This window comes from Orycteropus afer, unplaced genomic scaffold (assembly GCF_000298275.1).
Source record: "Orycteropus afer afer isolate SDZICR_OR568_19922 unplaced genomic scaffold, OryAfe1.0 scaffold00460, whole genome shotgun sequence".
NCBI lineage: Eukaryota > Metazoa > Chordata > Mammalia > Tubulidentata > Orycteropodidae > Orycteropus > Orycteropus afer.
In genome coordinates this window covers 216,143-231,813 of record NW_006922047.1, presented here as the reverse complement: position 1 = coordinate 231,813, position 15,671 = coordinate 216,143, and the positions used below count along the sequence as shown (strand labels likewise).

The 15,671-nt window shown below is 41.3% G+C and overlaps 1 protein-coding gene across 1 annotated transcript in view; it reads right to left on the bottom strand.

Annotated features, from left to right (window-relative positions):
- The window catches only part of ADGRE3 (adhesion G protein-coupled receptor E3), a 97,305-nt gene that overhangs the window by 7,547 nt on the left and 74,087 nt on the right, over positions 1-15,671 (bottom strand). The window contains exons 8-13 of the mRNA XM_042782754.1: positions 14,344-14,528; positions 12,288-12,455; positions 5,628-5,825; positions 5,111-5,346; positions 3,691-3,757; positions 2,474-2,565 (exon numbers count right to left, since the gene is read on the bottom strand). Coding sequence (XP_042638688.1) covers positions 2,474-2,565; positions 3,691-3,757; positions 5,111-5,346; positions 5,628-5,825; positions 12,288-12,455; positions 14,344-14,528 — 946 coding nt within the window. The remainder of the gene's footprint in view (positions 1-2,473; positions 2,566-3,690; positions 3,758-5,110; positions 5,347-5,627; positions 5,826-12,287; positions 12,456-14,343; positions 14,529-15,671) is intronic.

The window sequence follows — 15,671 nt, the reverse complement described above, 5'->3', positions numbered from 1 at the left end:
GGAAGGTTGGGCAATCCTACTTCCATAGTGATACTGCCTCGGAAACCCAAGGAGGGGTCGCTATGAGTCGGGTTTGACTCGACGGCACACAACAACAACAACAACAACATCCCAAGTTGAAGAATTTTCAAATTTAATTTAATTTAAATTTTAAAATTGAAGCAACATAAAGTATTTTTTCCATTAAATACCACTTTATTATTTTGGTAGGATTCCATTTCACTTTAACTTTAGAAAATTAGTGTTGTCAGAATTAAGATGTGGTAAGTGTAAAGTGGGCAACAAATTTCAAAGATTTACTATGAGAAAAAAAACTCAACTATCTCATTAATAATTTTTATATCGATTACATGTTGTAGTGATAATATTGTAGATATATTAGGCTGAACGAAATATATCACTAAAATTAAAAAAAAAAAAAGATTTACCACCTTGGAAACCCAATGGTGGTCACTATGAGTTGGCATCGACTCAACGACAGTGATTTTTTTTTTTTTTAATATGCAAAGCATTATAAAACTGAGTGCTCTCTCTCTCTCTGTCTTTAAATAGTGTCAAAAAGAGGGTGCTGTTAATAATTACAACGGGTCAATAGACATAAATTGGAACGGTCCCAGACAAACTAAGATGCATGGTCACCCCACTTACAGTATACCAAAAACCAAAACCAAAATCACTGCCATCAAGTCAGTTCTGACACATAGTGACCTCTACTGGGTTTCCAAGGTGGTATCTCTACAGAAGTAGATTGCTCAGTCTTCCTTCTGAGGAGTGGCTGGGTGGGTTTGAACCACCAACCTTCTGGTTAGCAGTCAAATGCCTTAGGCACTATGCCACCAGAGCTCCTTACTTATAGTATATAGATCCCGAATTTATTACTATAATATAATATAAATGAGAAAAGCTAGTTGAGAACAATTTAGACAGCATGGTCATAATGTATAGGTGCCTGTATCTGTTTGATAGAAAGTGCACAGACACTGGTGAAACCCCTGAGACTATGGCCCCTAGCTGCCCTTCAGTTCTGGAATTGAACCCACACCTGTGGCTTCCAGCCAAGCAAAAGACAGGCATAGGAGTGGAACATTTACCTGAGGTAAATACACTCCTTGGAGAGAACAATCATGGGAGAAAGAAGGGCTGTTTATGCACAGGGAGACAGCTCAGGGGGCAGGAGTGCATGGAGGGATGGACACAGGGAAGAAGTGACTGTTGGGAGAAAGTGGGAGGGGAGCTGTTGCATTGGGGTGATTTGTGGTCAATGTCATGAGACAAAGTGTATGTGAACTGCTGTGTGAGAAGTGAATTTACTCTGTAAATTTTCACCCAAATCACAATTTAAAAAAAAAAGTGCACAGATAAAGACCTGGAACAGGGTCACAATATCATAGCATACTGGTTGTTAACTCGGTTTCCTGGAGGCAGAAGTAGCAGTGAAAGAGGAGTTAGTTATTTTCAGTTTATATATTTTGAAAAAATTTCTAGATATTTTAATAAGCATGCCATATTTTTCTGATTACAACAGCAACGTCAACAACAAAGATATGTTCAGATTAAAGTGAATGCTGTAAAAATAAAAAAAATACTCAGAGTGCCAACTTTTTTTGGAAGGATTTACTAAAATGTAATCTTGTATAATAACATAATCTAAATCCTTAAAAATAAAAATATAATCTAAATCCTTCTTGAACCTATTACACACAAATGTAGATATACATTTAAATTTGCTGCAATTGGCTAACTTGGTCTCTACTGGCCAAGTGGGCACAGTTTTGTTGGGATACCCATCAGCAGCTTATCTCTTCAGGTTCTTGTAGAGGTTAAGCTATGTGTAACTGGTGGATTAGCAAACCTGAGTTGGTTGTCTTTGACAAAGAAAGAGCGTTCCTGTATGCATCTTGTGTGTTGGGTGGCAGAAACTTCTGGTTTTGCCATTCTTCTCTGCTTCCTTTTAGTGTTAAGTCCCTTCTCCCTTTGAGTTTTATCAGGGCACGTGGCTGCTCAGCTGGAAACTACCTTTCCTAGTCTTCCTTGCAGTTAGATGCCATTGTGTGACCAAGGTTAGCCAATGGGATATGAACAAATGTGGATCATGCAACTTCTATGTCATCCTGCCATGGATACTGACAAAGACAACACCCTAGGGGGTGGTGGAGCAACAGATAGGAAGAACTGGAGTCCCTGGATCACTCTGTGGAAGACAGCTTCCCTGCCAGGTGTGGAATGTTCACCTCTGGACTGTGTCATGAGAGTGAAATAAGCTTATTTCACTCTGATTTGGGTCTTTTTGTCATAACAATTTAGCCTGTACTCTAGCTTGTACAGGTTCTCATTAACTGTGACAATGGAAGATTACAGTGGCTTCACTAGCCCCTGGAGCCCGATTCTGGGATGTTTGTCTGTGGGGGAAATGTAGGAGCAAGGAGTATTGGGGTAATACAGGAAAAGGAGGTGAGAAGTACAGTTTACTTACTTTGTGTTCTGGATAGTTGACACGTCACTGTTGAGGGAGGAAAGTTTCCTTTTCAAAATCCAAAGAACTGAGAGAAAAAATACTAAATTTACCTGTAGGAATGACACAGAGTGCAGAATGCAAGTTATAATATGTAGCACATCAATTGCCCAAAGCTGTGTGATAGATATATTTACAAAAGCAACAACAACATGAAGAGCAGCTACTGAGGCTACTTATGTATGACCAACTACCTCATGGGATTTGTGTTTTTGGTTTAGAGGTTTCTGGTCATGGTTTCATGGGACATCCCAGTAAACTGGCCTAAGACTGTGTTTAACATTGTTGTTCTACCTTTTAGTTTCTTACATAGCGTCTGTGGTCTTCAAAGCTTGTAAGAGGCCATCCAAGGTACAACAATTGGTCTTTATTTGCCTGGAGCAGCAGAAGAAAAGGGAGACCCAGGAATTGGAGGAGGAGTCCGTCTAATTGCCTCCATCAACAACTGTCTCCTTTGCCATGAGACCAGAACTGGATGGTGCCTGGCTACCATTACTGAACGTTTCGATCAAAGATTCTATAGAAGAATCCTGATCAGAAGAGGGGAAAGTGCAGAAGAGAATTTCCAGATATCAAAGAATCCAGACTTTCTGGAGCTATGGAGGCTTTATGAACCTCTGCAACTATTGCTCTGAGACAACCTTTAAACTTTAAACCAAAAATATCTCCTGGGGTCTTCTTGAAACCAAATCATAGTTTAGCTTAACTAGTAAAGAGTGTCTGCCTTGAGCATGGTGCCTTGAGCACTGTGCCCAAGTTTCCCATCTAATCCCTCAAGCTGCTATTGTCAATTTGATCCCAGATCAAAAGATTAGGTGGGAAACTTGGGGGCAGTGAGTTTAGGTTACCAGGGGAGAAAATTTGGAAAAGGAGGGTGAGAATGTGTGCACAACTTGAAGAGTGTGAATTGTTCATGTAGAAAACTGTTGAACTGGTGTCTGTTCTGCTGCATATATTCTCAAAAACAACAAAAATAAAATAAAATAAATTAAAATATATGCACCATGTCCTCAGTGAACTTCACGCAACTCCCTACCTCTTTGCATACAGTTCTGAATAGGTAGTAGGTGGAAAATCAAAGCATACACATGATGGAATGTATGTCCCAGGCACCATCTTGAACCTAGCACTGGTGGAGGTTCTCCTTTAATCAAGGAACATTGGAGCCACACACTCACACAGATAATGACAACGACAGGGCCCAGGAAACTCCAGATGAATCCCTCATCCAGGTTTAGCCAGCAGCTGGAAAAAATGAGAAGAGTGACACAGGAGAGATCAGAGAAAGCACATGAAATGGACATAAAGTGACACCTTTCCAACAGAGGAGTACTGAAAATAGCAGTAAATGCTATCACGTGTTACTATGGAACCGGTTGTTATCGAGTCAACTTCAATGCAGGGCAACCCCCTGTGTGTTAGAGAACTCTGCTCCGTAGGGTTTTCAACGGCTGATTTTTCAGAAGCAGATTTCCAGGCCTTTCTTCCAAGGCTCCACTGGGTGCTAACATTTCAGTTAACCTCTGAGCATGTTAGTAGTTTGCATCAACCAAGGACTTCGTATCAGTACTGGGTTAAGCAATTTGTGAGCAGTCTTCATTAAGGATTGAAACGTAGCTCCCAAAAAGATATGCTGAAGTCCTTAATCCCTATACTTATGAATATACCCTTGTTTGGAAATGACGTCTTTGAAGGTGTTACCAGTTAACATGAGGTCATACTTGAGAAAGGTGGGTCCTAATCAAATATGAATGGTGTCCTTATTAAAGACACAGATGGGCCATATGATGAAAGAGGTAGAGATTTGAGTGATGCATCTACGAGCTAAGGAATATCAAAGATTGTCAGGAACCACCAGAAGTGGGAAGAGGCAAAGAAGGATCCTCCCCCAGATCCTCCAGAGAGAGGCCTGCTGACACCCTGATTTCTGACTTCTGGCGTCCAGAACAATACACTTCTGTTATAAGTCACTCACTTTGTGGCATTTGCTACAATAGCCTTAGGACACTAATAACAGTCCTGATGAATTTTTACACCAACATCGTGAGATTGGGACAGTGGTGATACCTATTATCTGTATTTAACAAATAAGTGGGCTCAGACTTGAGAACTTAAGGTCCTACAGCATGGGAGGGACAGAGCTGACACATAACTAAAACACTCTCTCCCTCCAGATCACAAACACTTAGCACCATCTTACCTGCCTCCTTGAGAAAGAGGTTAAACCAAAAAACCAAACCATACACACTGCCACTGAGTCTATTTCAACTCATAGTGACCCCAGAGGACAGAGTAGAACTGCCCAGAGGGTTTCCATGGCTGAAAATCTTTACAGAAGTAGATTGGGTCATCTTTCTCCTGCCATACAGCAGCTAGTGTATTCAAACCAATAGAACGCTTTAACCACTGAGCCACCAGAGCTCCTTGAGAAAGAGGTTAGAGCTGTTATAAAGAAGAATGTAGGGCGAATTTGATATGTATATTCCAATCATCATGTTCCTCACCATGAACATCATGTTCATCACCATGAACACCACCCCAGAAAAGCTTTCAGGAAATATATAACTATTCATGGCATGAGGTGGACTTTGCATTTACCGGGCAGACGTTCCATAAAGGCGAGGTCTGGATGCTGCAGAAATGGCCACAACCACGCCTGGGACTCCGTAGCCCACAGGGAACATGAACTTCTTCATAAGTCCACTCACACTGGAGTAGTTGACCACTGTCAAGTTTCTTGCAGTGAGGAAGAGGTGCAGGCCCTCCAGCAGCATCCAGGTGAAGGCAGCCAGGTAGAGGTAGTGTAAGGCACCAGCAATGGTGGTGCACAGCCCCTGGAGGAGGAAGGAGATCATTCAGGCGGGGCAGTCAGGGTGGATTGCAGCCCAAGAATATATTTTTGACCCTGGTATTGAGCTCAGAGCACCTGACATTAGACCAAGGTCATCAAAAGTAAAGGTAGTTGATAGTCAAGGCAAGCACTGCCCACCTTGGCACTAACCCCTCCCACTTCCCCTGGATCAAGGACAGTTTAGCAGGGTATCAAGAATAAAACGGCTCCATGAACCCAGCCTCTCCTGGGGCAGGGCAGGTAGTTCTTAGGGACAGTCAGTACCTTGGGTTCAGTTTGGTCGATCCCAATGAGGAAGAGGAGATGGGCCAGGAAGAGGCAGAGTGAGAGGTGCAGGTGGAGCGAGGTGCTGGTGTTCTGGATGGCTTTGCACAGGAGGAAGGTGAGGGCTGCCAGGAGGAGGCACAGCAGAGAGAGGCCCAGCCCCACGTAGGTGATCACAGTCAGCACGGGATCCTCCTCCTGGAACCCAGCAAAGAGGAGCTCACAGTGATACTCTCCTGCTCTGGGATGATGGTTTTCCCCTCTTGGAATGGGGCATATCAAATACAGGAGTGAAGCTTGATGATGGAGAGCATGAGAAAAGTCGACTGGATGGATGTTTTGCTCCCAAAGAGATCTAGGAAGCCCTGAGTAGCAGAGGCCATTCCATTATCCTCTCCCCACACTCACCTCTACCTGCCCTCTGGCTGCTTACTGTGAATTCCAGTGATTCTCTGCCTGAAGCTATTTTTCCTGCTAGCTGGGTGTGCTTGGACATATCAGAGCAAGTCACAAGTGCAGGGGCCTTAACGCCCCTGGAAGCTGCCCTCAAACAATAACAGTTGGGGAATTGGTAGATAAATACTCCAGCACCCTTGCTTGTGGGTGAGATGACTCTGAGGTGTGTGTTCTTCTCTGTCTTACAGAGTGCCCCAATGATACTGAGCCTCAGTTGCCCCTGATGATGTTAACATTTTCTATAGAGGCAAAAGTAAATATGGCTTCACTGGGCCAAGAGCCAAACAAAAATTAGTCATAAAGTCATTTATAGGAAACAACAGGTTTAAGTAGAATCAAAATTTTGGCAAGTTTTCCTTATCATCATGAGTTAGCAACACTCATCCAATCAAACTAAGCCAGTTTAGCATTCTATGACCAACTTTCCCAAAATAAAAGGAAAATTAAATATGATTTACTGATCAAAACAAAGGGCAGGCTACTTACTCATCTAAACTTTAAAATGGTGGTGTAACTGTAAACTTGAGTCCCTTCACCATTTTCAGTTTGAGGTGCCCCTTGTTCAAGAACAGTTTCTCAATAAATTCTGGTGACTCTGTTAATCAAATTTATTGTTTTTGTTTCTACAGTGATAACTTGTTTTTGACACACCTTTTACTGACTAGCTCTTTCCTTTCACTGTCTGACCAGCCCACTCTTCCACTGATGTGTCCTGGAGTCACTTCCCAGATTAACTGCTTGCCCTCAAAGTCTCAGGGTCTGTTTATGAGGGACCCCAAACTAAGACAAAACAAGACAAAACAAAAACACAAACCAAAACAAAACCTGTTGCTGACAAGTCAATTTTGACTCATGGTGACTGATAATTCAGCTCTTGGGGATTCAACATTGTTAAAAACAGAGGCCAGTGATCTGCTTAGTCACTAGACACAGCAAGACTCAGTAACAGGAAAGGATAACTGCTGTCCTTTCATTTTTATGGAGATTTTCATTGATTTCAATGTCACTTTATATAACTTTTCAGTACTTTGTGTTTTCTTTTTTCGTTCTTCTTGTTGTTACGTGCCGTTGAGTCGGCTTGACTCATAGTGACCCCTCCTTGGGTTTCTGAGGTGATATCACTATGGAAGTAAATTGCCCAACCTTCCTTCCGAGGAGTGGCTGGTGGGTTTGAACTGTGAGCCTTCTGGTTATCAGTCAAATGCCTTAGGCACTACACTACCAGAGCTCCTACTTTGTGTTTTTAATCTTTTAAAAATGGTGAAATATGATACACACACAGAAAAGAGCATAAACTTAACTGTACATGATTAATGTTAAATGGACATCCAAATTATGAACTAGTCTGTAGACATTATCCCAGCACCTCTTCCCAATCATTAAACCTTCCTAGCTCCCCAGAAGTAACCATTTTCCTGACTTTTATGATAATCACTGCCTGCTTTTCTTTATAGCTTTATCATGTATGCATACAACCTAAATACTATGGTTTAGTTTTGTTTTTAAATCTTATAAATTGGAACAAATTCAGTGTATTGTTTTATAGAAGATAATATAAAATGGCCAAGCAACAACAACAACAACAAAAAAAACCAAACTCACTGCTATCAAGTTGATTCTGATTCATAGTGAACCCCATTGAGTTTCCAAGACTGTAAATCTTTACTGAAGCAGACTGCCTTATCTTCCTTCTGCAGAGTGGCTGATGGGCCTTTGGTTAACAGCCAAATGCCTTAACCACTACACCACCAGAGCTCCTTAGGCCAAGAAAAAAAGATGCAAATTAAACCAATAACAAGATACAAGATTGACAAACATCAAAAAGATTTTTTGACAAGGATGTGTGCCAAAGGGGCAGTGAGGCTGCATCTTCTGACCTCCTTTAACCCCATCAGTAGGCCAAGGCCTATTCCTGCAAGGCCAGACATGCTGCCTCCTTCCAGCCCTTTCACCAACCGTTCCCCCTGCAACACCCACCACTTTTCTGCTGGGTTTGATAATTCACTGCAGTGGCCACACAGAACTCAGAGATTATGGGGGGTTTATTAGGGAAGCACCAGGCTACAATTCAAGTTTCGGGAACAATGCTCAGTCTCTCTCAGCCTGCCATGTTTCAGCCAACAGTCTTTCTCAGTCTCTTTCCCAGCAGAGCCTGTCTCTTGGTGTGTGTTTCTCAGCAGCATGTGTCTCTCCGGAGTGCATTTCTCTCAGCAACATATCTTTCTCAGCCAGCAGTCAGAGATACTCCTTCTGCCTCTAGAAGGGCTCCTTTTGAGCCTGGCAGAGTGGCCAAACTAACCAATTATAACATCAAGAATTCTATACACCTGAGAGAGAGAGAGAACTTCCAGGAACATTGCTTTGTGCCACTTGCAACAGAAATACCCCAGGTGGATAACTTTAACAATCAGGAGCTCCTCCATTGCTCAGGACAAATTCCACCTCGGAGTTTACAAAGACTCATGGCTAGTAAAGCCATACCAGGTAATTTACTACACAATATGGATCAATGGGGTCTCTCTTACAATGCTAGTGGTGGTCTCTGTTGGTGCAACTACTTTGGAAACAGTTTGGCACAATTTTATCTAGTTGTGAGTGTGTTGTTGTTCAGTGACATTGAGTTGGTGCCATTTCATGGCAACCTTATATATAATAGAATGAAAGGTTGCCTGGTTCTGTGCCATTTTCACATTACTGGGCATATTTGAGCCCGCTTTTGTGTCAATCCATCTCATTAAAGGTCTTCCTCTTTTTCACTGACCCTCTACTTTACTAAGCATGATATCCTTCTCCAGGTATTTGTCCCTCCTGATGACAGAGTAAGCAAATGAAGTGAATGGAATGCTTAGTCATTTCTCTCTTGGCTATGTGACCTAGAGACACGCAAATGAGTGCATGAGTGATGGGATGAGACTCATGTTGGGCAGTTGTAGTAGCATTGATTTTAATAGCCCCCAAATGGACAACTCAGATACCTATGAACTGTGGAATGGATAAGTCAATTTTAGTAAATTGTGCAAGGGAATATTTTACAGCAAAGAAAATGAATGAACAAAGGTTATGTCAAACTCACAGATGACTTCCATAAATGGACTGATGTGTGACTAAAACATTTTGTGTTTTCAACCCCATTTTGACTCCACCACTGGGCTGTGTAATAGGAGAAGTCAGAGATTTCCATTAAGTTTTGTTCTGGGGTACCACTCTCCATACCTGCATGGGCGTGGGGTCTATGTTGTCTGTGTGCCCATGTCCTCAGTTAAGTCCTTCCCTCTTGTTATAGATTAAATTATGTCCCCTCAAAGTACATGTTGTAAATCCTAACTTCTACAGTGGTTATAATCCCATCTGGGAATGGATTTTCTTTCTCTCTAACAAGGCAGTATTAATGTAGGATGTGTCTTAAGTCAATCTCTTTTGAGATGTCAAAGCACAGATGAAGGAAGTAAGTGCAGTTAGGACAAGATAGATGCCATGTCACATGAGATCTTCAAGGAACCAAGAAACAGAAAATGAAAAGACAAAGCTCTTCCCTCAGAGCCCACACAGAGAGAAAACCTTCCGCTAGAGCCAGCACTCCAAATTTGGACTTCTAACCCCCTAAACAATGAGAAAATAAATTTAGTTTTGTTAAAGGCACTTGCATGTGTTATTTCTGTTATAGCAACTCTAGATAACTCATTCACTTTGCTCTGGCCACACTTCTTTTGGAACACTACAAGTTTGTTCTCTCTTCAGGACCTTTACTTGTATGATTCTTCTGTTTGGGATGTACTTCCTCAAGACATTCTCTTACTGACTTTTTTTTTTTTTTTTTTTTAAATTGAGGTAAAATTAACAGGACATAAAATTCACCACTTTAAAGTGAGCATTGGGAGCTCTGGTGGCATAGTGCCTACCCACCAGCCACTCCTCGGCAGGCAGGTTGGGCAATCTACTTCTATAGTGATACTGTCTTGGAAACCCAAGGAGGGTTCGCTATGAGTCAGATGCAACTCGAAGGCAGTGAGTTACTTTGAAAGTGAACGGTGTTTTTTTTTTTTTTTTTTTGGTTAGGTTCTGTCGATTCATAGCGACCCTATATACAACAGAACGAAACACTGCCCAGTCCTGTGCCAGCCTCACAATCTGTTCTGTACCTGAGCCCATATTTGCAGCCACTGTATCAATCCATCTTGTTGAGGGCCTTCCTCTCTTTCGTTGATCCTCCACCTTACCGAGCATGACAACTTTCTCCAGGGAATGGTTCCTTCTGACAACATGACCAAAGTAGGTGAGACAAAGCCTGGCCATTCTTGCTTCCAAGGAGCATTCTGACTACATTTCTTCCAGGACAGATTTGTTAGTTCTCTGGCAGTCCATGGTACTTTCAGTATTCTTCACCAACACCACACCTCAAAAGCATCAACTCTTTTTCAGTCTTCCTTATTCATTGTCCAGCTTTCACATGCATGTGAGGCAATCAAAAATACCTTGGCTCAGGTTGGCACACTTTAGTCTTCAAAGAGACATCTTTGCTCTTCAGCACTTTGGCAGCAGATTTGCCCAGTGCAATACGTTGTCTGATTTCTTGACTGCTGGTTCCATTGGTGTTGACTGTGGAACCAAGTAATATGAAATCTTTGATGACTTCAATCTTTTCTCCATTTATTGTGATGCTGCTTATCAGTCCAGTTGTGATGATTTTCGTTTTCTTTATGTTGTGGTGTAATCCATACTGTAGACTTCAGTCTTTCATCAGTAAGTGCTTCAAGTCATCTTCACTTTCAGCAAGCAGAGTTGTGTCGTCTGCATATCACAGGTTGTTAATGATTCTTCCTCCAATCCTGATGCCACATTCTTTTTCATATAGTCCAGCTTCTCGGAGCATTTGCTCAGCATACAGATTGAATAAATATGGTGAAAGGATACAAACCTGACTTACATCCTTCCTGATTTTAAATCATGCAGTATCCCCTTGTTCTGTTTGAACGACAGCCTCCTGGTCTATGTACAGGTTCCTCATGAGCACAATTAAGTATTCTGGAATTTCCACTCTTCTCAGTGTTATCCATAATTTGTTATGATCTGCACAATCAAATGCTTTTGTATACTCAATAAAACACAGGTAAACATTTTTCTGGTATTCTTTGCTTTCAACCAAGATCCATCTGACATCAGCAATGTCCACATCAGTGGCTTCTATTGCCTTCAGGGTGTTATGCAGCTACCACCTCTATCTAATTCCAGAACATTCTCATTACCCCAAAAGGAAGCCCTGTCCCTATTAAGCAATCACTCTCCATTCCTCTTCCCCCCAGCCCCTGGCAACTGCTCTTGCTCACCTGCTTTCCATCTCTATGGATTTACCTATTCTGGATATTTCAAATAAATGGAATCAGACAGTCTGTGATCTTTTGTGTCTGACTTCTCTCAGTTAACATATTGTTTTCAAGGTTCGTCCATATTGTAGCATGTATCAGAATTTTATATCTATTCATCTGTTCATGGGCATTTGGGTTGTTTCCACCTTTTGGCTATTGTCAAGTGTGGCTATGAACATTTGTGAACCAGTATTTGTTTGAGTACCTGTTTTCAGTTCTTTGGGGCACAGAGCTAGGAGTGAAATTGCTGAGTCATGTGGTAATTCTGTGTTTGTCCTTTTGAGGAACTGTTTTCCACAGTGGCTGTACCATTTTACATTCCTACTAGCAACATATGAGGGTTCCCGTTTTTCCATATCCTCATCAGGACTTGTTATTTTCTGGTTTTTGATTATAGTTTTTCTAGTGAGTATGAATGAGGCCCTGGTGGTGCAGTGGTTAAAGTGCTCAGCTGCCAACTGAAAGTTTGGCAGTTTGAACCCTCCAGCCACTCTGTGGGAGAAAGATGTGATGGTCGGCTTCCGTAAACATTTTCAGCCTTGAAAACTCATTGGGGCAGTTGTACTCTGACTTACAGGGTCACTATGAATTGGAGTCGACTCAATGACAGTGGCTAAGTAGCTATCTCATTGCAGTTTTGAGTACGGGCTCTTTTTTACTATTCAGATTTCAGCTCACATATTTAGTTCTTATAGGGGCCTTCTCTGACCACTCTGTGTAAAGTGGCATGCCTTCCCCAATCACTCCAGTCTCCTACTTTCATTTCCTTTACAACACTTAATCACTGTCTAGTAGGTGCTCACAAATTATTTGCTGGGGAAATTAAACATTTACATTGTACCTGGCTAGTGAAGGCCATGAGGACAGCGAAGCTGGACAGGTGGGTGGAGTTGCATATGGTGTGGCTTTCATTCACGTGTATCAGGAAACAGCCTTCTGTGGACCAGTGGCCTCCCTCCTTGGAACTTTTCCAGTAGACACAGAAAGGCTTTTTGTTCCTGGGTTTCATCTGAAAATAGAATGGTCTTATCCTCTTATTCCTTAGGAGGACAATTCTCAAAGTCTGTACCTGGGCGCCATATTGGAGACACATGGATGAAGAGTGACTCAGGTCATTTGGATTTTAAGTAAATATGATGTCTCCCAAGATCCCTGCCACTGGCGCTGCAGGCCTGTTGGGGTCTGCATAACTTAAAAGAAGGCTAAGACTTTCCGGGAACCAGAATTTTAGGAGATTTCATTGGTCTCAGGATCTTCTCCTTCACGGCTATCAAACAAAAACCTGTTGGAACTACAACAATTTTTCCCAAAGACCCTCTCAGCCAACTCTCTCTTGTTTTTTCATGCCAATTCTGTCCCTGACACCTCACAATGCAATATTCCCTGACATGAGGAAAGGGGTGATGTGGGGAAAAAAGGTTATAAGGAGAGAGAATAAACTTAGCCTTCAACCTATTTTCTTTGTTGCTGGAATTTCTAGAGTATTATTTCATGGGGCCAAGGAGATGGTTGTTTGCTGTCTTGTTTGAGGACCTTGCCTCCTTTGATAACCCACTGGGCCATTCCCAGACTTCTTACCAGCCACTGCTTACTGTGACATACATCAAAAATTCTATACCTAGGCTTTATGCACTGTTGTTGTTAAGTGCTGTTGAGTCATCTCCAAGTCACAGTGACCCCATGTACAACAGAAGGAAACACTGCCCAGTCCTGTGCCAGCCTCACAATCCTTGCTATACCTGAGCCCATTGTTCCATCCACTGTGTCAATCCATGTCATTGAGGGCCTTCCCCTTTTTTGTTGACCCTCCATTTTACCAAGCATGATATCCTTCTCCAGGGAATGGTCCCTTCTGACAACGTGACCACGCACTACAAAGAGAAAACCTACATTTCCCCACTTAACTCTTAACAGAGCTGAAAGGAGAAGGAGCAAATGGATTCTAGTAGGCATGTGCCTGTCTGCTAAGCCTCCTGTTATAAGAGTTTGGGCAGAAAATGGAAAAAGAGAATGGATTAAATGGAAGTTTTTTGGTGGTTGACTTATGTAGTCTTCACAATTAACATCAAACTACTGTGTGAGAATATTAGTTTCAATTCAAATTGCACAGATTTGTGAAGGTCTTATAACTAAAATAATTCCATGCACCAGAACAGAACAACTTGCCTTTGTCATTTTGGCTGATATTGTCAGAATTCAGCCACTGACTCAAGGAGATTTGGTTTATTTGTTTCAACTGCTGTGAAGTCTCACATTATTTGATACACCAATATCAAATATCATGTGAGCCACTTATTTAATTAAAAAATTTGTCCACTAGCCACATTAAAAAAGTAAACAGAAATTAATTTTAGTAATATATTTGATTTAATGCACAATATCCAAAATATTCTTTACAATGTGTAATCAATATAAAAATTATTATTGTTGTCATGTGCCATTGAGTCAGACCCGACTCATAGCAGCCCCTCCTTAAAATGAGATATTTTATAATCTTCCTTTTTTATGCTCAAAATCAAAACCAAACTCACTGCCATTGAGTCAATTCTGACTCATAGAGCCCCTTATTGGGTTTCTAAGGATGTAAATCTTTACAGAAGCAGACCACCTCATCTTTCTTACATGGAGTGGCTGGTGAGTTTGAACTACCAACATTTTGGTTAGCAGCCAAATGCTTTGTACCACCAGAGCTCCTTTTTTCATACTAGGTCTCTGAAATCTGGTATGTGTTTTATACTTAGAGTACATCTGAATTCAGACTAGCCACATTTCCAGTGCTCATCAGCCACATGTGCTGTGGACAGTGCAGATCCAGGAGTACTGTTTGGGTGTACATACAAGCTATTCAGTCGACCTGCATGAAACCTAAGTGAGCCTGAACTTCAGCTTTGACCCACCTTCGTGTGCTGAAAACTCAGAGTGACAGTCTTGGAGGGAGAAGTGTTCCTTTCAGGTCCAATAGCAGCACTCACAACATAGGAGTTCAGGTAGACCTGCTCGCTGCCATTCACCTCTTCAAAAAAAGTTGCATTTATGATGTCTCCAAGAGAAGTATATGAAATGAAGGCGACTGCACTTGGACCTGAAGAAACAGGAAAATGGAGTCACCATTCTTTCTGCCCTTCCTGTCCCCACTTCTCAAGCAGAGCTTTCCTAAGCCACACCTGTCACACCTCCATGACCTCCACATCTGTGCCAGGAAGTTCATGCTTTTTCTCATGCTCTTCCTACTGAAAGATCAAACCCAACTCCTCAGTCAGCCCTGCTGCTTCTTTCTCTGAACTCTTATATCAAGTGCAATCCCTGCCATGCCAATGAGCACCTGACTGTCCACTAATTGTTTCTTGTGAATCAAATTGTATTTTACCAACAAAACTATAAACTTCTTGAGGGCAGTGATGCTATAGGATACTTCATTTGGAATCACAGGGTTTCTAGCATAGTGTTAGGCATGTAGAAAAAGGTTAATTTTTTTTAAACATCTTTTTTTATTGCATAAAAAAGTTTCAACTACATTTCAATCACTCAGAAAAATATGCAAAAGTACATAACAGACATCCACATCCAGATTTAGCAAATAATTACATGCTGATATCTTGTCTTCAGAATTTTTTTTTAAAGAAATGAAATGTTTTAGAAACAGTTAATCTCCCACTATTTCACTCTCTTTCTTCCTTCTTCAGAGATAAACGTGGACTTGAAGTTGGAGCTTAACCTTTGTATGAAGGATTTCATAATTTGACTATATAGTTATGCTTACATAATGATACATAGTTTTATTTTCTTTGTTTAAAACATTCCCATAAGTGGGATCACATTTTTGGGTATCTTCTTGCAACTTGCCTTTGTCATCTTGGCTGATATTGTGAGAATTTAGCCACTGATTCAAGGGTATTTGGTTTATTTGTTTCAACTGCTGTGAAGTCTCACATTATTTGATACACCACAACTTATTTATTGTAAAAATAAATAAGAAATTGGAAAATTTTGTGAGAAAAAAGAAAATGAGATGATAAAGTTCATATACAATTCCATTACAATTCCATTATTCCAAGATAACCACATAACCACTGTTGGAATTGTGGGTTTATATATATATATATATAGCCACATATACATACAGGAAAGAAAGAATATACATATACATCCTTGGAAGCAAGAATGGCCAGACTTTGTCTCACCTACTTTGGTCATGTTGTAAGAAGGGACCATTGCCTGGAGAAGG